The 22535-nt window shown below is 46.7% G+C and overlaps 1 protein-coding gene across 14 annotated transcripts in view; it reads left to right on the top strand.

Moving 5' to 3' along the window:
* The window catches only part of PLEKHA7 (pleckstrin homology domain containing A7), a 199901-nt gene that overhangs the window by 65778 nt on the left and 111588 nt on the right, over positions 1–22535 (top strand). The window contains exon 1 of one of the 14 annotated variants that reach the window (XM_073216267.1): positions 7418–7734. The exons of 11 other annotated variants lie outside the window; for them this stretch is intronic. In XM_073216267.1, coding sequence (XP_073072368.1) covers positions 7652–7734 — 83 coding nt within the window. In that variant the 5' untranslated portion in view covers positions 7418–7651. Of the gene's footprint in view, positions 1–7417; positions 7735–9159; positions 9319–22535 lie in introns of those variants that run through there. 2 more of the 14 variants (XM_073216269.1, XM_073216272.1) reach the window with 2 other exon arrangements.

Below are 22535 nucleotides of genomic sequence, written 5' to 3'. Positions count from 1 at the left end.
ATACCAGAAAAGGACTGACAGACAGATCCCAGCCTTGTTTGTGGGTAGATTTAGATTGACTCTCCCTCCGATTTCCTTCAGTGGCTTTTACAGTCTTATTTGGAAGACAAAGTAGCACAGTTATTAAACTGGAATGCTGTTGTTTCTGGTTTGAATAGGAAGAGCCACAAAATCATTTATACCTATGTAGGACATAAGATGTCACCCACTTTCTCCATAAACTATTGTTTAGGCAACTGAGGGACAGAAAAATATGAGAAATGCAGATATTAGTTATTGCCAGATGCTCTCTTTTTAGCATAAGGAGATCAGATATTTAAAGTGTTTCACATATTAATTAAGGTATTTCCTCGCCCTGACTTCCAATTCATATCCACAACAAGCAACCTATATTGATTACATGGATCTGAAAATTTGCTATTCAGGAATGTCAGGACTTTGCATTATCTGTGCATCTGGTGCTTTATATTATTCCACAGTGGATTGAAGGCAGCTTATTGGAAATGGATAAAATATGAATAAAAAATAAAACGATCAGTACCAGTGAGAGTATAAATTATATTAGGAGATTAAACCTAAGGAGGAAGGGAGGATAAGAACAGCCTATTACTATTTCTGTTAATCTGAAAAGCCATTTCATTGGACAAGCTGATGTAGCCATTTTTTAAAAGCTATTTGGAAGCTGCTCTCTGTTTTGAAAAGCTCTTTGTAAACATGGGGTGCTTCATTTTCCCTGACATTTCAGCTGAACTTTAAAAATCGCCTTGTTTTCCCTTCCAACCTCTACCTGACCTCCAGACACACCCACTTCCTCTGAGCCAAGGTGTGAATGGGGAAAGTATTTTATCAAGCGAGGTTGCTTTTTTTTTAAGGAAATGCTGTAGCCTGGATGCCAGGCATTCACTTGGGAAACCTGAATGTGGGAGGCTTATTTTGGAAACTCTTTCATTATCTTTGCACTCAGGTCCTTGTGAGCAGTTCCAGGGATTCACACCCCGGTGGGCCTCTATGATAGGACCACTGAAAAAAAGGAGTGTTGAAGTGGCAGAAGGGAGCAGAAGCCTGACAGCCTTCCTTCCAAAGCTCCCACTTTCAACCTCTCCTCCAGGGCCACCACGCTGTGTGCTGCCTTCCAGAGATCGGCCTGCTGGAGGTCATCCTGAAAGAATGCTGCTTAGATGGGCCCCCAGGAATCTGGTTCCAAGGATGGGGCTGGGCAGACGTTAGTGGACCCCAGAGGGTGGGCTTTCTGCCCCACGTGCGAGCTGCAGCTCTGCCCTTGCTCTTAGAACCAGCCAGAGGTGGGGAGCTGGAGAGCCCTCCTCCCTCTTCCTCCCAACGCAGGCACTGAGGAGTCACGTGGTAGCAAGATTGCTCTGTGACTCCAGCCCCGACCTCTCCCCTGAGTGGAGACTGCCACAGCTCGCTGCCTTCGGGACTTCTCCCCTGGGATGTCTGATACACACCTCAGCCTTCTGTGTTCCAGAGTTCTTGATTCATTTCGATGCCTCACCTCCCCTTTTGATTTGTTCTCTCCTGAGGCTTAATCATTTCAGGAAATGGCACTGGCATCCACTCTGTAGCTCAAAACAAAAACTTGGGGTCTTCTTTGCTTGCCTCTTTCCTTTATACCTGTTATAAATTCCATCAGTAGTGGAATTGGCCACTGCCAACAAAACATTTGCAGAACTGAACCCAGCTCAGTGTATTCACTGCTGCCGTCTTGCCAGCCTCCACCCTCCCTTGCTTGTGCCCCTGCAGCGGTCTCTGTAACTAGTCTACTTTCCCACGTCTTTGCAGATGCATTGGAGCAGCATGACAGGCAGACCATCTGGGCTTTCATATTGCATCCTCCACTTACTGTGACGGGGAAGTTCTTAATCTCTCTCTGCCTGGGCTTTGTCATCTGTCAAATCAGGATGGTAGTATTAGAGTTCATATCCAAATTTTCCATGAGGATTGAAGGAGAGCATGCAAAATGCTTTGGCTACTTCAGAACACATAGTTAAGCACTAAAAAAATACTAGGTTTTTATTTGTCTTCAATCCCCAGGCCATTGTCCATATAAAATCTACAGAAGTCTTTTTAGAAAGCAAATCAGAGCATGCCTTTTTCATGGCACAATCTTTTCCTCGAAACCCTTCCATGGCCTCCTGTTGCATTGCAAAGGGAATCAAATTCCCACCAGGGACTGCGTGGTCCTCCATGGCCCTTGCTGTTGGACACCCCAGATTCATCCCCATGGGGCACTGAGTTCTAGCCTTCCTATCCTTCTTCCTTCCCAGGAATGTACTTGGTTCATTCTCACCTGTTATGCTTGACATGCTAGATCATAGTGTAAATACCTCATTTAAAATGGCCTTTCCTGGTACATAGCCTGAAGCCCCATATCACTCTATCATATCACTGTTGGTTTTCTTCATAGCACACATCAATCTGTGAAATTATTTGTAACTTGTTTATTATCTGTACTTTTGTCTGTCTCTTTTGTCACTACTGTATCTTCTGTTCCTTCAGAGCCTGACTTGTAGAAAGCCCTTAAAAATGTTTATCCATTGAGTGATGTTGACCACCATTAACCATAAGCACGTAACTACCTTGCACTTAGGAAATTTATTATTTCTTCCTCAGGAGGGGTAGGTATTTTTAATTATGTTTTAGAGTTGAGGAAATAGTGTCTCAGGGGAGAAAATGTATCCATGGTAAGTGGGTGAGTCCAGATTTTAACTCCGATCTGGTGGAGTCCATGGAATTTTTAGGTGAGAATACTGGAGAATTCAGCTAGTTCACACCTGGCCTAGGAGTACAAGGTGAGACTAGGCAGGCATCACAAGTACACCATCCTCATCCCTTTAAGAGAGAAGAATTGACTTCCTCTGTGCTAAGTGCTTCCTTGTATTTTCTGTTGTCCGGCATTTTTTCTCATGCCCTAGTTCTGTTGTACTTTTGTTGAGGTTTCACAAGAGGTATATCAGTTGCATTCATTCAGTTTAAATTATGAATTGTTTCAAGCCTGCTTGGGTGACTCTTGCTAGAAAGGGAAGATTAGGTGTATTAGGCCCTCCTGGTTTGACTGTTTCAGTGTGTGGGTTCCAGATCACACACACAGCCAAACCACCTGAGGTGCTTACTACAGTGTAGAGCTGGGCCTTTGCCACCAGATTCTCGGGGTGGGGGAAGGGCAGACTACTGGAATCTGCTTTTTAAAAACAATCACCTGGAGATTTGTCTGATTAAAATGAATGTATGAAGATCCCAGTCCTAGACTTGTGTTCTAGCTTATTAGGTGTTTTGTGGTCTGGTTTTCTTGATTCATTAAAAATCTATAAAGTTATACATTTAGCTATTTATTAATTTTATCAGAACTCTCATTTGGGTGGCCTTTGGCCTCCAACCACGGAGCAAGCAGGCTTTTTTCTGTCTTAGGGATCCTTATGCAACAAGTCCCAGGTCCAAGTTGGCTCCCTTGGCCAGTGTGTTTGCTGTTTCCTGCTTAGGTGAAGCTGGGTGCCTCATTTCTGCCCCTGAGCTATTGCCAGGCTGTGGGGGGCCAGTCTCTTCTTGAGGGGCTGGACAGTTGTTTAAGAGTGGGCCTTCTGATAACATTTAGCCCTGTTAAAGTTATTTCTAAAATTCAGGTTTGTTCTGATAATATCCTTCCCAGAAACAATTCTGGAATGATCAGAATTCCCAGACCTTGATATTTGGGTTTTCCTCCCCTCTGTTCACTCTCTAAACAAAGGCCCTGTGTTTTAATAGTCATCATAACAGTAAAATTCGCATTTTTAGACTCTAGGTGGATTTAAAATGTAACCTAATGGTAGCTCTGTCTGGCTTGGAAGTCATGTGTTTTGAGCAGAAAATGTGGGAAGTTGCAATGCTTGATAGGGGATGAAATAATTATTGAATTAAAGTGGCCAAATAACACAAGCATCCCTTATCTTCAGATTCTGCCCTCATGGTTTTGCCTTTATTAAGTTTTGAGAAACCTGGGCTACCAGCTTAGAGTGTTCATTCCACCTGCCTTTTGTCCTACACTTAAGAGTCCCTGAGTTTTGCCACAGGAGAAAATCAGCACAGTTATCTTTCCCACCTCAGCTCCTTTCTCTGGTTTGTGAGTTCTCTAGGTTCTTGGAAAGCTTGAAATGTGAGGCAGGCTGCAGTTTGCCAGCCTTGTGCCAGGGCACCCACAACTGTCTCGCTCCATTCTCCCCACAGAAGGCCCGGCATATACTTCCGATAAATACTGGCCTCCTGTGCTGAGGAGTTGCTGTTCACTTGGTCCTAGTGCTTTTATTGCCAGTCCCTTAAAGGAAAAGTAGAGCCTTCATTAGGCTACTTAACAGAGGGGAATCTGAGACACACATCGTCCAACTAGCTGTTGTTGAGCCCAGTCTGGTTTATGGCCTGTTCTTTTTCTACTGGTCCTACCACTGGGGCTGGGAAAAGCAGGCTGAACAGTCTTAGGTCCTTAGGAACAAGGGTATATGCCTTACATGTTCTTGGCTTATTAAGAATATTTGGTAGCGAGTTCTGGGTGTAGGGGACAAATCCATTAATGGATGGTCGTAGCTGTTTCATTTTGGACCCTTTAGTCTAAGCTCCTAAGCATTATTATAAGCACAGCCCAGGAGGAAAATGTAAAAATAATTTTCTTGCCAGTGTTTCCTGCATGGTATCCTAGCGACGATGTACTGTCTGTCCTTGGGTGTTGGGGTACCAGCTGGGGCAGTATCAGAGCTTGCAGAGGGGAGGAATATGAAGGTCATGATTAAAGTCAATCCTTTTTAAATCAAGGCATAGTTTGTTTTATCTTTTGGAACGTTTTTAACCCACTGATTTTAAGGCAGCATTTAATTTTCTGATTACTCAGGTAATATATGTTTATAATCTAACAATGTGAAAAAAAAAAACCCAGAAAATCCCAAGGAAGGAAATAAAAATCAATTGTGATTCCAACATTTTGGTAAATATCCCTCTGGTAGTCTTGTTCCTGAACTTTTATACAGTGATAAGTTCTAAACTCAGAGTGTAGGGGGAAAAATCTTAAGTCAAAATTATCCTAAACCACCTTGGATAGTAACTGTTTATGTACTCTAAAGTTTGGAAACCACTGAACTAGACTCAAGGAAAGAACAACTGAAAAATCAATATGAAATGAAAAGTCTGGAGGGAAAGCCATTCTCCCTTTAAGATACTGTCAAATCCCTAATTACAAGTGGATAGTGGTAGAGAATTAACTGTGTTCCTGTCAGCCTACGAGTTGTATTTCATTCTGTTTAATATTAAGCTACTATAACTTTAATACAGGTTAACAGATGTACTTGTGGGGATGAAATGCTATAGGGGCTTCAAGTTTTGCTCCAGGGGGTAGGTTTTGAGTCAGCCAGTAAGAAAAATGAACACAGTGCAACTTCACCATACATGCTTACCACTGCCCTGAAGCACACATGCTCACACAGTTGGGATCATTTGTAGCATTTCTTTTGTTTTATTGAACACTAAATATTCTATGTATCATTTATAAAGTTGCAAATATTCAATTATAAAGATGTGCAGCAGTTTATTAACCAATCTCCTGCTGTTCACTTAGGTTATTTCCACTTATTTCCTGTTACAAAAATGGTGAAATGAACATCCTGTGGATAAAGCTTTGTGTTCATCTATAATTATGTCTTGGGTATAAATTCTTAGTTATGGATTTGATGGTTCAAAAGATAGGAACATGTTTAAGGCTTTTAATTAATGTTGTTAAATTGACTCCAGGACCATTGTATGTTTCCTTCAAAGTATGTATTTCCCAGCATCACTGGAAATTATTCAAGAGTCTTCCACAACATGCCTTTTTTTTTGGCTTTTTCATTTTTTGGATGACCCAGACTTCTGTTTATTGCTGTCCATTTATCCTGGAAAGAATAAAAGGAATGAGGCTAGAAATGATGATAAGTGCTGGTGGCCAAGTTCATGTGGGAGGGACAGGTACAGTAATAGGAATTGGGTAAGCTTGGAGACTGTTTCTTTGTTCCTGCCTTGAGCAGACATCAATAGACAGAATATCACTTAATACTTAAAGGGCATATGTAACTTTAAAAACATATTCCATATTATAATTTTGGATTTGGAAAATGATTTGATGTCTTATCATAGACACTAGAGTACAGTTTATCCAAAAGGGAGTATGAGTTTTAAAACAGTAAACGGAGAAACGTTGTCCTAATCCAACCCCTCATTTTAGATAGAGAAACTGAAACCAGAGAGTGGAAGGGATTTCTGTAGAGCCACACAGCAAATTGATGATGGAGCTGGAGCCAGAGGGGAAGGCGCCCGACTTCCTGTTCAGAGCCCTTTCATTGAGGTGGGACAACATGGTTCAAGGGGAGTTGAGAAGCAGAGATAAGGGCCTCTGTACAGGACTACCAGGCTCCTTTACAGGGTCTGTGAGCTGCTCCACACCCCTCCTGGGCAGAGGCCCAGGTGTTTCCTCCCGCCTGGCAGGTCACTGTTGCTTGATCATCTCCACCTGTGAATGGGATTGAGTTTACACTTTACTAAGCAGGTTCTTTGCCTGAACTTTTCCTCCCACACTGGATGACTTCTCTTCATGCCTTAGCAACTCAAATGTCACTTTCTTGGAAGGCTTTCCTGATTGCCAACATAGTTTAGGGTCCCTGTGTACATTGTTACAGTACCTTTGATACCCTTGTTACAATGATAATCACCTTGCTTTGTATTTAATTTCTCTCCCTGAATAGCCTACTCTCTGGGTGTAGGAATGTTGTTTATCTTCTGTTGCTCCTGGCATATACTAAGTCTTAATAAATGCTTGAATGTTTGACTATTTGGATGTGTGCTAATGAGTGAATTAGAAGTGTGTGTGGGCTGCTGGGTGGTGCTGTTTCTGATTGTCTGCAGAATCAGGAAGAGCTGTTCCTTATTGTCAAGGGCATTGAGAGAAGAGATAAAGAAGACCCTGTAGAGGCGGCTGGTATAAACACAAGTTAGAGGGTATGGTCTGTTCCTCTGGGTGCCCCATGGCAGCCTCCTAGGTGATGGGGTCAGTAAACATATGCAACCAAGTATTCATTCCTGGCTTGGCAGAATCGGTCCCGGCAGTTTAGTAGGGGTGGTTAGAGAGGAGCCTCTTTGAGTCAATTCAAGGTCAGGGATCTCCTTGGTGAGGAGGGAACAGCTACCCAGGTCACTGCAGCCTCGTCTTCACAGTCGATGGACACTTGCGGCAATGGCTGTAAGGTCTACTTATGGCTGGCTGGGCGCCAGTGCAGCGCCTGTTAGGCGGCAGTTCCTGCCACCTCCGCCGGTTACTGCCCCCCGCCCCCCGCGCCTCCTCCGTCTCCGTACCCACGCCGGCTTGCGGCATCCTCTGCAAGGAGAGGAATGTGCTGCGCTGGGACGTGCGGTCTTGGCCGAGCGGGGGCACGCATGGTGCGCTCTGGATCGCCGGGGGTCCGCCGTCTGGCGCTGCGCCACGTGCTTTGATCCGCGCTGATGTCAAGTGGGTGTGGGCTCCTTAGAAAGGCCCAGGCGAGGACGAGGAGGGCGCGCGATGCGCTGCCGGCGCGCTGAGGCCCCGGCGCACTCCGCCGCCCTGCGCCGTTGACCGGTGGCGGGCCCCGGCTCTCGCAGGGAGCGCATGGAGCCGTGGCGCTGCCCACCCGGGGACGCGTGCCCCGCCGCCTTGGGGGGCCGGCGGGGGCCACCGCGGGGGACTTGCAGGTGTGTCTGCGTGCCGTAACTTTCGGGAGGCTGCTGGCTGTTGAGCCGGCAGGACGCATGGTGCACGGGCTGCGTGTGGGGGAGCTTTTGCACCCGGGTGCTGACATGACGGGAGCCGGTCGTCCCCGGCTGGCCATCAGGTTGGGAGCAGCCGCTCGCCGCTGGAGTTTCAGCGAGAGAATTTGTTTCAGCGAGAGAGAGAGTAACCCAGCTTTGGGTTACTCATCGGGAAGGGCGCCGAGGGAGCTGCCTTGTTGTTCTGAGAATTGGGTCTCTAAGTACAGCCCGCGTTCATGGTAACGAGATTATCTTGCTGCAGACAGCTCAGCTTCCCGAAATCGGCTGTGGCTGGGGGGGCTCTGGTTGGTCTGGGAGGGGGGGAGGGGGCAGGGGCCGAGGCTACCTCAGCACCCGTTCCACCGCGCACTGGGGCGCCCGCCCCTCCTCTCCCTTTCTACTCCCCCCGCCCCCCTTCTTGCCGGGAGCCGGCTAAGCGGTAGGTAAAGGGTCAGCTTCTCATTGACGGTCTGGTTTCAGACACACCTTCCCGGAGGAATGCGGAGGCTTTGTTCCAGGTGCCCGTCCCAGCCCCGAGCCCAAAAGCCTGCAGGCAAGGGGCCGGGGCTCCAGTGCCATTACTCATCTTTTATGGCAACGCCGGCGAGCTCCCGGGTAGGCAAGTTAATTATTAATGTGTCTAGGGGGAATCTGGAAATGAGATAGGTAGGTTGCAGGTTTTTCTCCCCGCCAAAGCCCCCGTGTGTGTGTGTGTGTGTGTGTGTGTGTGTGTGTGTGTGTGTGTGTGTGTGTGTGTGTGTGTGTGTGTGTGTGTGTGTGTGTGCCCCGTGTGTGTGTGTGTGTGTGTGTGTGTGTGTGTGTGTGTGTGTGTGTGTTGGCAATCAAGGTTTACGTCCAAGGTATTGCAGCTTATTTCCCGAGGAGGATGCTGGCATTCCCCCAGTGACTGGCACTCCGCCAGAAGGATCCCTCTTCCCCATCTGTGGGCAGCCCCATCTCCCCCAGGGAGGACAGGAAGGACGCCTCTCTGGGTTATCTACTATTGAACCAGCTGTACTTTTCCTCCTTTGCCTTCTTAAATAAACCTTACTCCCACCCGCTGCCTCAGGACAGCTTCATGAAGAAACTTCCAGGCCAGGTGTGTGAGACCTGAGCCCTCAGCTGGCAGTCAGGAGTGTTACGAAAAGCGCTGCCCTTTCCCAGCGGGTGCCTGAAAACCGCTGCACCTGCTCCACAGGTGCCTGGGGGTGTGTTTTCAGGCCCGTGCTCTGTAAGGCTGTGGGCGAGGCAGAAGTGCCTGTCCGGTGGCCACCTGACCTGTCTCTTCCAGTACCCTCCACGCCTGGAGGAAGGAGGAGGGCTAGGTGCGGGAGAGCTGAGGGTGGGGAGGAGCTCCTCCCTCAGCCGGTTTCAGTTTCCCTTCCTGGCCGGGAGAAGGTCGATTCTATCGCTGGTTGTCTGACAAGGCGTGTGCTGTGTGTGCTGGCCTGTTTGCACTGCTCCGAATGGGAATGGAGAGGCCCAGCCCTAAATGGAGGGCTGTGGATGGGGCTTGGCTTTGTGGAGGTGAGTTGGATAGGGGGGTTGGAGGGCAGGCCTGCGGAGGTTTTTCTCCAGGTGGGACCTGAGGTGAGTTGCCAAACTCAGCCCTCCTGGCAGCATTGTGCCTTTAGAGGCCTGGGAACCTCTTTTTCCTTTGTCAGTTTAGAATAGATTACTCAGCCTTGTAAACTGAAGGGTTGATGGATCTGTAGAATAAGTTTGATGAGAGGATGAGCAGCTCTCTGGAAGCTGACATTCTTGGGGGTCCGGAAGGGGCTGGGTGTGGGGAGCTGAGGCGAATGGGGAGAGGGGATAGGCTTATGGAGTGCTGGGAGGGAGATTTTAGTGCAGGCTGTGATTGTATCACAGAGGTTCTCTTGAGACAGGCTGCTGTAGTACCTCGGGTGCCTCCCTCCAGTTTTCTGTCCCCTACCTCAGTGACTTGGCTTCTTCCTGGTCTGGTCTCTAGGGTTGAACTGGTCTGATGACAGCCCAGCAACGCATAGCCCCCCATCTTGTCTCAGCCTTCCAGGGAGGAAAAGAGTGGAAGAGGGCTTGGCTTCAGATAGGCTGCTAATCCTGATGCCCTAGGTTACTGGGGAGTCTGTGCCTTATGTCCTCTCACCTGGGTTGGTGGTATGTACACTTAGTGGCACCCTTCCCCCAACACACATGCTTTTAGAGTGCCATCTTCTCTAGCAGTGTCCCGTTCTGCTGGTGATGTGCTGGCACTCTGGAGTTAAGGGTTTGGAGATGGGCCTGATTAGAAACAAATTTTTTCTGTTATGGGAAGTCTGTCCAAGTCTGCCATCTGATGTCAGCTCACCTTGCCACCTGCTGGTCATGGCTGAGTATTTATTGATAATGGCCTGGCCACTGCCTAGGGAGGCTGCTCAAGGTGATTCTGTAGCGAGTTGGGTAGGTCGTAGGGTCCTGATTGCCATGAGGTGAGCAGAAGGTCTTCAGGGGTTGTTGGGAAAGTGGGGCAGTTATCAGAAAGCCTGTGGAATCGTCACTGTGACAGGAGGGGTCACTGTGGGTTATAGGGTCAGAGGACTGAGCAGGGCTGGATTGGAGACTCTCCCATGTGTCCTTTTCCTAATGTGCACGCTGGCACAGCAGCTGGGGAGAGTCCAGCATCAGCTGAGGCCTCTGTCCTGAGGCTGACTGTCCCTGCAACTTGGGAAAACGGCAGTCTGGACTTGTCTTCTTCCTTTCCCCTTAAAAGCCGCACTGGGGTGGGGGGCAGCTGTTACTGCCATTCCTCGGCCCCAGGCTACAGGAGAGGTGCTTTGAAGGTTTGTTTTGAATCAGACAAAATCAAGAGGAGAAACAGAATAAAGACCCTAGCCGTGTTGCAGTCTTGGTTTGCAAAACCCCAAAATTCCTCCTTTGGCTTTAAATTCTCTCTGAAGAGAAGAGAGGCTAGTATTGCAGGCCTTTGCTCTAGGGGTATCCAGGGGAGAGAGAACGAGGGGTTCATTGAGCCAGATGGTGCTTGACACTTTCTGTTCAGACTGGATTCAAACTCAGTCTCTGCTGTTAACTAGCTCTGTGTCGCAGGACCTGAGTCTCGGTTTTCTTGCGTGGTAATGAGGGATAAGGATGCCTCTCTTCAACTCCCCCGCACAAGGATAACTGTGAGGAATATATGAGATGTTTGTAAAGGGTTTAACACAGTGCTTGTTAATTGGTAGCTATTATTTTTTATTGAATGTAACTAGAGGATCCTTGGAGAAGTGACTGAGAGAGTTGTTTTATTATGTAGAAAATGAGAATGTCAGAAATGCCATTTTGTGCTGACCCCAGAGGCCATGCCCAGGCTTCTAGGGTCAGATGTGAGAACTGTCCTGGGAGGGTTTTTCTTTTGACTTTCACATCAATCCTGCTTCCCAGTCTCATTATTCAAAGAGGCTTGGGGACCCTTGAGTTCCTGAGTGTGGGCACACAGTGGAGCAGGAAAAGTAGTGTGCTCAGCCTCTTGCAGAGCAGCCATCTCTGGTCCAGCCATGATTATGGGGCCCAAGTCCTATGAGAATAATAAACCTGCCTCATATAGTTCTTATGATCAAATGGGATAATGTGTGCAAAACTGTAATGCGGTGGGCAAATAACTGATAGCTTATTATGTCCCAGATGCTGTTCTAAGTGCTTTCCTATATTACCTCATTTAATTCTTACAGCAGGGTATGATACAGTTCCTTATTGCCCATATTTTATTGATGACAAAGTTGAGCTCTTAGGAATTGTAATTGTTATTGTTGTCAGCTGTTGTGTAATGGATCCCCAATGGAAATCATGCATCTGAAGACCTGTTTTCCAGAGTAGGAATAAACCCAAATTTATGCAAATATGTCTGCACACTGCCTTTCTTTCATTGAGCTATTCTAACATCGCAAGCTAATTCTGGGTATGTTTGTAAAATGAATAAAAGAGGTCCTTATTGTGCCACTTATCTGTAGACTCTGTGGGGCTTATAGACTAGCACCTCCTTGGCTATGATTTTTAAGTGTCATTCATGTGGGACTTAACAACTGTTTTATGTGCACTTGCCTAATGTTGCCTTTAAAGAATGGGGTTGCTGCTGGATCAAAGATAGTTGATACTAGGAGGTGATGCAAGGCGTAACACAGGGATTGTGAATCGGCTTGCCTCAGTGCTGGGCAACACTTCAGTCATGTGGGCATTTGGACTAGAACTGGCCATTTGGCTCTGAGTGTTTAGGGTCCCATCTTTTTGATGATTCTGGCTGGCTATTTTACCTTCTTCCCTCTGCTCCAAACGATCTGCCAGTGAGCACTCAAATCTGAAGTCTTAAATGTGGTAGAGGGGAAAAAAACCTAAAAAACACCCTGTGCAAATAAGGACTCACTGCTGGTGGTGTTTCAAATGTGGGTGGTGCTCCTTAACAGAGTTGTGATCACAGCCTCACACTCATTCTCATTGCTTGTGTAGCGTGTTTACAGGGTAAGAAAAAGGCTGCAGCTTTGTGGTTTATTCTTTCTTTTTATGACAAGAATAACGTTTGTGAGGGTATGCCGCAAATAAAGGAGTAAATTCTGGTTAGGAATAAAAAGTGAAAAGCAACTGGTGGGGCTCCGGGCATGCTCAGCAGACTGGAGAGCTCTCGTTAGTGGAGACAGACAGGGCTTCATGGCACGGAGCCGAGTGCCCTGAACCGCACGGCGGCCTGGTGGTGCCGTCAGAGTGGGTATACTGTTCCTGCCATTTTACTGGAAAGTGGAGTGACTTGTAGCCAGATGTGTAATGGTGGAGACTGGACCCCAAATCTCTGACTTTCTGACTCAGAGACAAGCAGTCTCATCCTTGTAATAATTTAAATCATTTTTCCTATTATGTACACACTGAAGATTATTTAGAATATTACAAAGGAAGGCTAAAGTGGGGGATCATGGCCCAGGCAGCAGATATGCCACTGCTGATGTGTTGGTGGATTTCTCGAAAGACTTCTTTTGGGAGGGAAGAGGGAACATTTGTTTTTGTCAAGGCAAATTTGCTTGTTATTTATACGTCTCTGGGTATATCCAGTGTCCTGTCTTGGATCAGGCACTCTCTGTAAAATTTGATGCACTACAAATTCAGGGCAAGTTTGCTATTTTGTATGAAACACTGCATGAGGCAACGTGGGGGAGAGAAAGGAGAGCCAGACATTCCTGCTTTCAGAGAATTTATAAAGACATAGGAGAGTATAATCAACCAATTAGTCCAGGTGTAATAGCAACAGCAAACAGCAGTTGTATCTAGTGGGTTCCAGGTGCTTAGACACGTTACTCACACTTAATCCCCAAACAACCTTGTGAAGGAGGTATTACCCATTTTACAGTTGTAGAAATTACAAGGTTAAATGGCTTGCCTAAGGTGATAAAACTAATAGCCACTCAGGCTGAGCTTCAAATCCACGTTGTCCCATGATAAAACCAAGTGGCTGATCATGAAAAACTGATAAAGTAAGTCCCATAAAGGGGAAGCACAATGTCAGTCCTCCAGATGAGGGAAGGTAAGGGCATATCCCTCTTTGTCATCTCTCTTGTCCTTTCTTACTTTAAGATGAATGATTCTAATAATATTGAATGATACTCATTATCATTTTTCAAAGTTCCCTGCTCAGATTCTTTTGCTCATTTGAACCACTTGATAATAAATCTCAGGATCTTGGAACCAGAAGGAAACAGAAAAGTTGTCTGGACCATCCTCTTTATTTTCTTACTTGGGGTAAAATGAGTCTCAGGGAATGGAAATGACCTGGGTATACTTAATAGTTCTTAGCTGAGCCAGGACCTGAACTCAGGTTTTTTCATCTGAGTTTCTAAGAGTTTGAAAGGATATGGGATAATAAAGGGGTGAGTATTTTTTATTTTAATAATTTTGCACATGACAATATGGTTTTTTTCATGGGTGCTTGAAGAAGAACATAGCTAGAACTTCAAACCCCTCATTTGGCAGCTGTTATAGCTTAGGATATGGCTTAAGTCTGTGTGGTCTATTTAAAGAAAAAAGTGGAAGTACAGGTTGGACGAGGGATGTGGCAGAAATCATGGAGGTGGTGTGCAGGCAACGTGTGTTTAACAGTAGGGAACAGTGCACGTACACCGATTGGCACCCTCCTAGAGGATTTATATGCCCTGCCAGCTTAATTCTTTCAAGGGCAGGAAAAAGGGGGCCAGCCCCTAGTGGAAACAGACTACTTGCTAGGTATTATACCTGTGGGTCAACATTAGTGGGCTCATTGTGTATATATCGAGAACACTCAAGAGGTTGATTAACAAGCCCGTGGTCAGCCAGGATAAATTGGAGAGTCAGGGTTCAGAAGCCAGCTTGGGCTCCTTATTGCTCCTCCTTACCACAGCCTCATTCCACAAGGTGAGCCCTGGACCCAATCTGAGCTTCTGCTTCAGGGTTCCAACATCTTGTTCAAGCACCAGGCTCCCATGGACACAAGTGCAGTTGGGTTGCTAGGCTGCCTCTGTAGCCTGCTCATTTAAAGCTTGATTTTGATAGAATTTCAAATAATGTACTGTATTTATAATATGTGGTATTTGTCAAATCTGATGCATGCCTGGTGCTGGAACGCTTACCCTGCTGCCTTTGGCTTCTATTCATATTGTGATGCTGCTGTGCGAATTGTGAGCTCTGCAGAGATGTAGACTATGCCTGTCAGTCTGTCTAAAGGGCATTTACTAGATGATTTTTTGGGTTGATTCATCTATCCATACTTTCAGAATTCAGAGAGTCAACTAGTAGGTTTTTATGTAGAGTGGAGGTATGGAGGTGTAAGTATGAGCTATTTCCAAGTTAGCTGAAGAAACCTGGAGTCGCAGGCTGTGGAGAGAGGTCCTCCTTTGAGAGAGTTTGACTAGAATGGGGGTCTAGTCTTTGGGACTCTCCTAAGGCCAGCCAAGAAGATTCTACGTCTCCGTGGTTTAGGACCACACAGAGTGTGGCCTCTTGCACGAGGCAGTTGCTGCCCATCTGCTCTGTACTAGGGGCTATGATGGGGGAATCTGGGGGATACAAGCCTGCCTGGGGAGATAAGGGAAGACTTTCTGAATTAGCTGACCAAAGATGCAACTGAAGGAGAATTGGAGTTAGGGTATGAAGTGGGCAGGGAAGGGCCTTCGTGGCAGAGAGACGAGCATATTCAGTAAGATCTGAAAACTAGAGGGAGGCTACTGGCCAGGCTTGGAAAAGGCAGGAGATGGTTGCACAGAAGTTGGTGCAGATCCTCATGGCCCTGCTCTCAGACAGAGCCTTCCTGGACTTGCATAGTGGGTAGGTAAGCTGGAAAAGCCTTGCTGGTACACCGTCAGGGTTGTGTGATAATTTAACAGCACCCCAGGCAACTGCTAGCTCTTTTACGTATATTACCCCATTTAATCTTCACAAAAATGATATGAGGTAGGGACCGCTATTTTCTTCATGTTGCTATTGAGGAAAATAAGACTTAGGTTAAGTAATGGGCTCAAGGCCACACAGCTTGTAAGTAGTGGGGTCGAGATATGAATCCAAGGCCTTCAGGCTTCAGAGCTCAAGTTCTTGGTATCTCCCCTGTGGTTGGAAGATCACTCAGCCAGAAATTAGAGGCCTTGAGTTCCAGTGCTGGGTCTATTACTTACGAGACTTCAAACAGGTCAATCTACTTTCCAACCCCTGTTTGGCTGTCTGTAAAAGGGGATGAACCTGCTTACTTTAGAGATGTTGTGAGTACACAGGAGATCTTGAAGGAATGAGTGTTTGTGTGGACTGCATGACTGCCTCCTCTCACCAGTTTGAGGCACCTCCAGAGAGGCCCTTGTTAGTGAGTCTCCTGCAGTGCTAGGTCACCGATAAGGATCAGGAGGCAGGTTGGGGAATTCGGCCATAGTAGATCATTGAAGTGGCCACATGGGGCTAGTGTGTGAGCACCATATGTAGTGGTGGAGATACAAAGTGGCCTGTCTCAGGGTACCAAGAGTGGGGGTGTAGTCTGGAAAGAAGTGTGGTCTGCATTGTGCTCCCTGCAAAGATGCTAAGCTAGAGGTGACTGAGGAGGAAAGCTTCCCTGACTTGGAGTTGGGTGAGTAGCTTTTAGTCCCAGCCCAGCCACCTACAGTCGGTAATTTGAGGAAAGTTGACGTGAGTTTGAAGCCTGTCTCTTCATGTGCAAAACAGGGCTCATGTTTCCTACTTTGTAAAGTATGTGAGAGCACCCTGCCCAGTTACTGGCATATAGTGGACATTGAGTAAATAGTGACCCTCTTTAAATCTGGCAGTTTGAGTCTTTTCAGGGTTATCCAATAAATTCCAGTTCTTTGTGGGATTGCACCTTTATCCCTTGCCTTTCAACTCAGGCACAAGTGAAGGAGGGTCTGGCCACCAAACGGGATCCCCACAAATCTTTGAGAGGGAAGACCCTGTGCTTCCCAGTGGGGAATGGTGACCAGTTGTTCTCAGGTGGCTGCAGTGGGTACACCAAGCTTTTTTTTGGAAGCGAAAATATGGTTGTCTTGCCAAGTACAAGATTGAGTGCCACTGTTTTGCTTTCTGGGAATAATGTCTGTGCAGATGACATAGATTTATGGTGCTGAGATATGTCAGAGAACAGACTGCTCTTTTCTTGTTTTTAATATCTACACTTTCTGCTTTTTAAGTAATATGCTTATTTTAGAATACTGGAAAATACCAAAAAAGAGGGAAATAAAAGCACTCTCCAATTTATCCTGGCTGACCACGGGCTTGTTAATCAACCTCTGGAGTGTTCTCGATATATACACAATGAGCCCACTAATGCTGACCCACAGGTATAATACCTAGCAAGTAGTCTGTTTCCACTAGGGGCTGGCCCCCTTTTTCCTGCCCTTGAAAGAATTAAGCTGGCAGGGCATGTAAATCCTCTAGGAGGGTGCCAATCAGTGTATATGCACTGTTTTCTTACTGTTAAACACACATTGCCTACAAATCAGAGATGATTTCTGCTAACATTTTGGTGTATTTTTTTTGAAATGTACATGCATTGTTTTTTTGGGTTTTTTTTGGTAAAAAAGTTTAATTTGCTTTATTCACTTAATGTTATATCGTGCATTTTCTAGATTCTTACATATTCCTTGAAAACATTTTTACTTGGTACATAAGTTTGTGGGGTACATGTGCTATGAACTTCTTACTCATTCCTCATTCAATAGTTGGGCATTTCGATTGCACCCACTAAAATACATATTTTTCCCTAAAATACATAAAAATACTTGACTATGTTTTTACTGTTCTCTTAGATTCCTAGAACTGGAATTCCTAGATCAAAGAAAAAGTACATTTAAAAGTGCATATTGGTGACAATTTTCAGACTGTTCTATTTACCTTACATTAAAAAGCAAATTTAGGACATGGCACCTGGGTGAGGTCCCTGCTTCTGATCATTGTGCACCAAAGGCTGTATCCTCATCACTCACCTGTTCCCTGGCAGACAGTACAATCGGCCTCTTGTAGCTCCCCAGTGAAATTTAAGTAATGGGTCAGCCTTTCCAGTGCTTCCCTCTCTGTCAGGAAGTTTGTCTGTGAATCTAACCTAAATCTCATCTGCTGCATTTTAAATCCTCAGCCCCTGCCGGCTCCCCGCAGTGGAGTGCGGGGAGCAGAGCAGGGAGGAGCTGTATAGCGTCGCAGCCCACTTGCCTCTCAGCTCGCTGCCTGACCACCAGTGCTCTGGCCACCAGCCTCATGTTACCCTGGAGGAAACTTGAGGGTCTCTGGCTACTGCTGTCACGACTAGGGGGGCAGTTCCTGCATCGGGTTGCTGCCAATAACACCAGGTAGGGTTTCCAAAGGAGGCCTCTCCTTGCCCCCTGCGGAACTCTGGGGGCCAATTAGCATTCCGAGTGGTGCTCTCCTATTGACACTGCGGGTCTATCAGATTCATTCTCTGGGAAAAAAGAAATGTGGCTAGAGTGGGGATTAATTATGTTTCTGTCCCAAGTGCATTGGTTACGTGGTAAACATGCAGTAAAGAAGGATGGCCAGGCAGGGAGGAGCATTTGAGAGCATTCTGGTGATGGGAATGCTGCTGTCAGTGTGGGAGGTAGGGGCCCAAATCTGGGCCTCCCACCCTTGGCATCAAGTAGCTGGTGTGCCCTCTGCCCAAACAGCCTTGGCCACCTTTCTTAGGCAGTGTCCTTTGTTGGGAGCTGATGACTTTATTAAGGGGCAGTAGAATGTTAATTTGGGAGGGAAATGAATATAGCTGCAAGTTCAGGGGCAGTAGAAGGCCCCTTGTGTCTCCCCCTTAGGCCTTTTAGTGCTGACTGGCAATAGGCCATCAGGGTGGACCAAGTCCTAGAGGAAACAGACTGGGAATTGAGTCCTGCTGCACCTGTGGGAGTATCTGAGTGGGGCTGGAAGCCCAGAGGAGGCTGGAGCTCAGAGTGTCCCTGGGGCCGGGCCCAGGCTGGCTGACTCCTCCAGCTCCTTGCCCTCCTCTCGTGTCAGCCCTGGAGATTGTGCCTTCCTGTGAACTGCTCCATGCTTCCAGTTCTGCCTCCACACAAGGTCTACACTCTTTAGACAAGGTGCCTTGTTCAGTGTTTGACTGAAATGAAACAAACATTTAGGAGGCATAACCCAGTGGTTTGTGCACAGTCAAGAAGCTAGTTCTGTGCTCTTCAGCCCCCCTTTAAAATCTGCATCAGATCGTTTCTCTGCCTTTTGAAGAGGGGATGCTTTTTCTTCTACCTCCTTTTATTGTTACCCCACATTCACTTTGGGGCTGAAGGCCACTGGTACTTTTCACTTGGCAAGTTGGAGCCCAGCGTCCCTGCTGTGAGGCTGTAGCCCAGTGAATGCTATACTTGGTTATACGTTAGAATTTACTGGGGAATTTGAAAAACTTTATGCCTGGGTCCCAACACCAGAGATTCTGATTTATTTGGTCAGGATTGAGACTCTGGCTTCATCATGCCTAAAACATTCCACAGGTGATTATAATGTTCAGTGATTTTCCTAGAAGGAGTAGGTTGAGCCTGCCCTGTCCTATCAGCAGTTTCCCTTTATGAGAAGATACGGGTTAGAGGCCTTTGATATCTGCAGCAGGAGGTTGCTCCACATCCTTTAGGGCAGCAGAAGGGGTAAATGACAAATGAGAGATTGTGTTGGACCTTTTGTGTGTGGTACTGGCTGATGGGAAGCCCCTGAGGGTATACATGGCCCCCCCTTTCTGTTCCCTTGGTGTGCCCTGGCTGTGTCACTCTGCCTGGTAAGCAAAGTGGGGGACCTGAGCAGGGGGACCTGACGCTTCAGGACCTGATGCCTGGACTTGTTTATTCCCTCAAACCTGTGGAGCCGCAGGGCACAGGAGGGAGGGATGGGGAACACGGCTGTGAGTGAGTGACAGGCGGGCTTTCAGTCGGGCTCTAGAGGATGGACAGTCAGAGCAGCAGGGGCTCACAGTGAGTGTTCGAGCAGTTGTAGCTCCCATTTATCCCTTCCTGGCTCTTGTTACCCTTGCAGGTGGGGCTCCCTGATGCCTCACTTCCGCCAGGCCAGTTTCCCCTTGAATGTTGTAGATACCTCTCCCCAGAGGAGTTAATAAGGGACGGAATTATTGCCGAGTTAATGAGCCCCTTGACTAAGTGTGTTTGGCCTTGCCTGTGGATTCCTTTACAGGGTTTTAGACTGGCTCCTTGATGGCTGATGCATTTGACCTGGTGTCCTAAGTCGGCCCCCTCTTCCCACCCTCTCTGGAGTGTTTGTGGTTGGGCTGAGTTCCATGAGCAGCTTCGCAGGTTGAGGGCCTGCTTTTGCGGTTCCAGTTGCTCCTCAGTTTCTGTCTCCTGGCTGGAGCGAAGTGTGGAGAGGTAGGAGCTCCCTTGAGGGAGCCCCTGCAGTTTTCCCACAGGTTGAGAAGGGGGTTGGCTCTCAGTTAATCCCCGGAGTGCTGATGGCACATTCCTTAAACTCACAAATCCTTCTTAGAAAAAGCTACACACAATTTTATTATTTAGTTTTCCCATGTCATTTGAATTATAATTTCCTAACCATCTATACCAGAATTCCCTTGGGTGTGCTTGTTAGAAATGCAGACTCGCTGGGAATGGAGCCTGGGGATCTGCATTGTAGCCAGAATCCCAGGACATTATCAGGTAGAGGAATGTTTGAGAATCATGTTGTTTAAAAATGTCACACACACACACACACACACACACACACACCCATTTTACAGGGTAGAGGAATGTTTGAGAATCATGTTGTTTAAAAATGTCACACACACACACACACACACACACACCAATTTTACAGGGTAGAGGAATGTTTGAGAATCATGTTGTTTAAAAATGTCACACACACACACACCCATTTTACAGGGGAGATACTATACAGATTGGTTAAGTGACTTGCCCAGGACCACATTGGGAAGTAGGTCTAGAGCCAAGCCTGGAAGAGCCGTAAGCCAAGTCCAGCATAGCGCATCTTCCTGCTCATCTAGTTTGCTGAGATGGAGAGTTGCGGCTGTCATCTTGTTTGTGTGGGGCTGCTCTATACATTGTAGAGTGTTCAGCAGGATTTTGTGCTTCTGCTTGCTGGAGGCTAGTAGCATCCCCCAGGTGTGGCAGTCAAAAGTGTCCTCAGGCAATGCCAAATGTCCCTGGAGAGGGACAGGCTGGAGAGGGGGCAAAAATCACTCCAGTTGAGAACTGCACTTCAGTGGTGGAAGCTGTGTGTCAGATATTCCCCGATGACATCCTACGACACTTGTTTTTATGTCTGGGGCCTTCACTTTTAAAATTAACTGGCAAATTCCCAACTTGGCTACTGTGCTGGGTTACTCACATAAATGGAGTCTTGCCGAATATAAGCTCTCTCCTCTGTTTAGGCCTGCATAAGGCAGGCATAAATAAACTTAGAAAGACAGAGTTTGGACTCCATTCTGCAGTTTGCCTGCCAGCTCTGCACTTCCTAGAAGTGGGATCTTGGGCAAGTCTCTTAATCTTGAGCCCCTTGCTTCATCTGATTATGGTGGCTTGTTTGTTGTGAGTGAGAATTAAGTGACACCTTGATGTGGATGTGTTTATAAAACTTTAGTCATATATTAACTGGTGATGGTAAGATTCAGGTCTAATTACCAGCACTTGAGGTTTTCTCAAATTCAAAAGTGCAGAACTCAGCCCAGCAATCGTAGACTTGTATTTGGCTAAGTACATTACCCATGTCATCCTTCTGCCCATAAAATTAATCTTCCCCTCTCTCACTTTAAATTTCATCATCTCCTTGGGGGTCATTGTGATGCCTCTTTTGGGTCATTGTTTCTGCAAGATTGTTCGTTTATTATCTCTGGCAAGAGCCAGTTTCTTTTTGTGGTGCAGTTTCCAAAGGGCTGTTGTGTATTCTATGAAAGTCAAAACCAGTGCCACTTCCCTTTCCCTTATAGCTCGCATCCAGAGACATGCATGAAGATTGGTGTGTGAAGTCTGAATATGGGTGCTGAGGCCACCATCTGGCTGCAAAGTGATGCATGCAGGTGAACTTGGAGATTAAAGATCTCTGAGCTCTTTGGCACAGCAAAGCTCAGCTAGTCCAGCATTTTTTCTTTTTTTTTTTTTTTTTTGCAGACAAGGAAACTGAGCCCCAAAAAGGAACATATCCAAGGTATCGCAGTGGCAGTGAGATTACAGCTCAGGCTTTCCAGGTGCCTAGGCTCCTGGTGCGGATCTGCTGCCTCGGATGGGGGTGGGTGCCCCCGGGCCCACTCCATGTCCTCTGGATGCCTTCTGTTTTAACTTCAGATATTGCCATGGAGGTCTTGTGAAATCGTCTCTTTCTGCTCAGTAATTTATGGATGGAAATTCAAAGAACTAGAATTCACACAGTATGTGGCATGATTTTCACGGATTCTTATAACAGGACATCTTGAGGGGAAAAGGCACTGAATGTAAAGGGCCTCCAGCTTCATGTGAAGATACTGAGGAGGAAAAAAAATGAGAAAGTGAAGATCCTTCTGTTTCTTCAGTGACCTTGAACACTGTCCCTTGGTTACACATTTTCTCCACTATGATGCGCTCCTATATCATCATCACTGCTAATTATTGTTAACATTAATTCTTGTTGCTGTTTGAGTGCTTACTGTCTGCCAATGAATGGGAAGCGTTTACCACAATGCGCATCTCCGTTGACCCACCCAACACTCTGTAAAGGCTGCTGTAACTGTCCCTGTTTTGTAAATGAGGGAACAGGTGAGGTAACTTACTCAAGGTCACTGAGTAGGAGGGGAAGCTGAGATGCACACCCCTCTGGTTTATGAAGTGTGAGTAGGCTTGTTCCTGGTCTAGCTCCTGACTCCCATGGCGGCTGTTGCTGTAAATCCCACCAGTCCGCTCCTCCTCTCCAGCCGAAGGCGATACCTTCAAGGACCTGCCATCTGTCAGCTGGCCAGTTTGAACCTCTCGGGTGGTCCAGACTGGGTGGCACTCAGCTCACTGGGCCACTACCTGCCTCACAGGCATTTCCTCTCAGACTGAATGAGAAGAGCTGTCCCTGACTCAGGCATCTAGAGTCCTGCTGTCAGGGAGGCACAACTTTTTGAGACTAAGGGCTGGGTTTTGGTTGTATGGATCCCTTAACCTCCTGGAGCCTCCCTCACCTTCCTGTCAGCAAAGCTGATGATAATGGTTTCATACTTTTTTTTGAGAGAGAGTTAATTGAAATACTTCCTATGAGAGTGTTTATAAAGTGGGTTTGATGGGATTGTGAGTCTAATGATG

The sequence above is a fragment of the Manis javanica genome, chromosome 11, assembly GCF_040802235.1.
Source record: "Manis javanica isolate MJ-LG chromosome 11, MJ_LKY, whole genome shotgun sequence".
In the NCBI taxonomy this organism is placed as follows: Eukaryota; Metazoa; Chordata; class Mammalia; order Pholidota; family Manidae; genus Manis; species Manis javanica.
The sequence above is the reverse complement of the archived record's forward strand: the minus strand, read 5'-3'. Positions and strand labels throughout refer to the sequence as shown.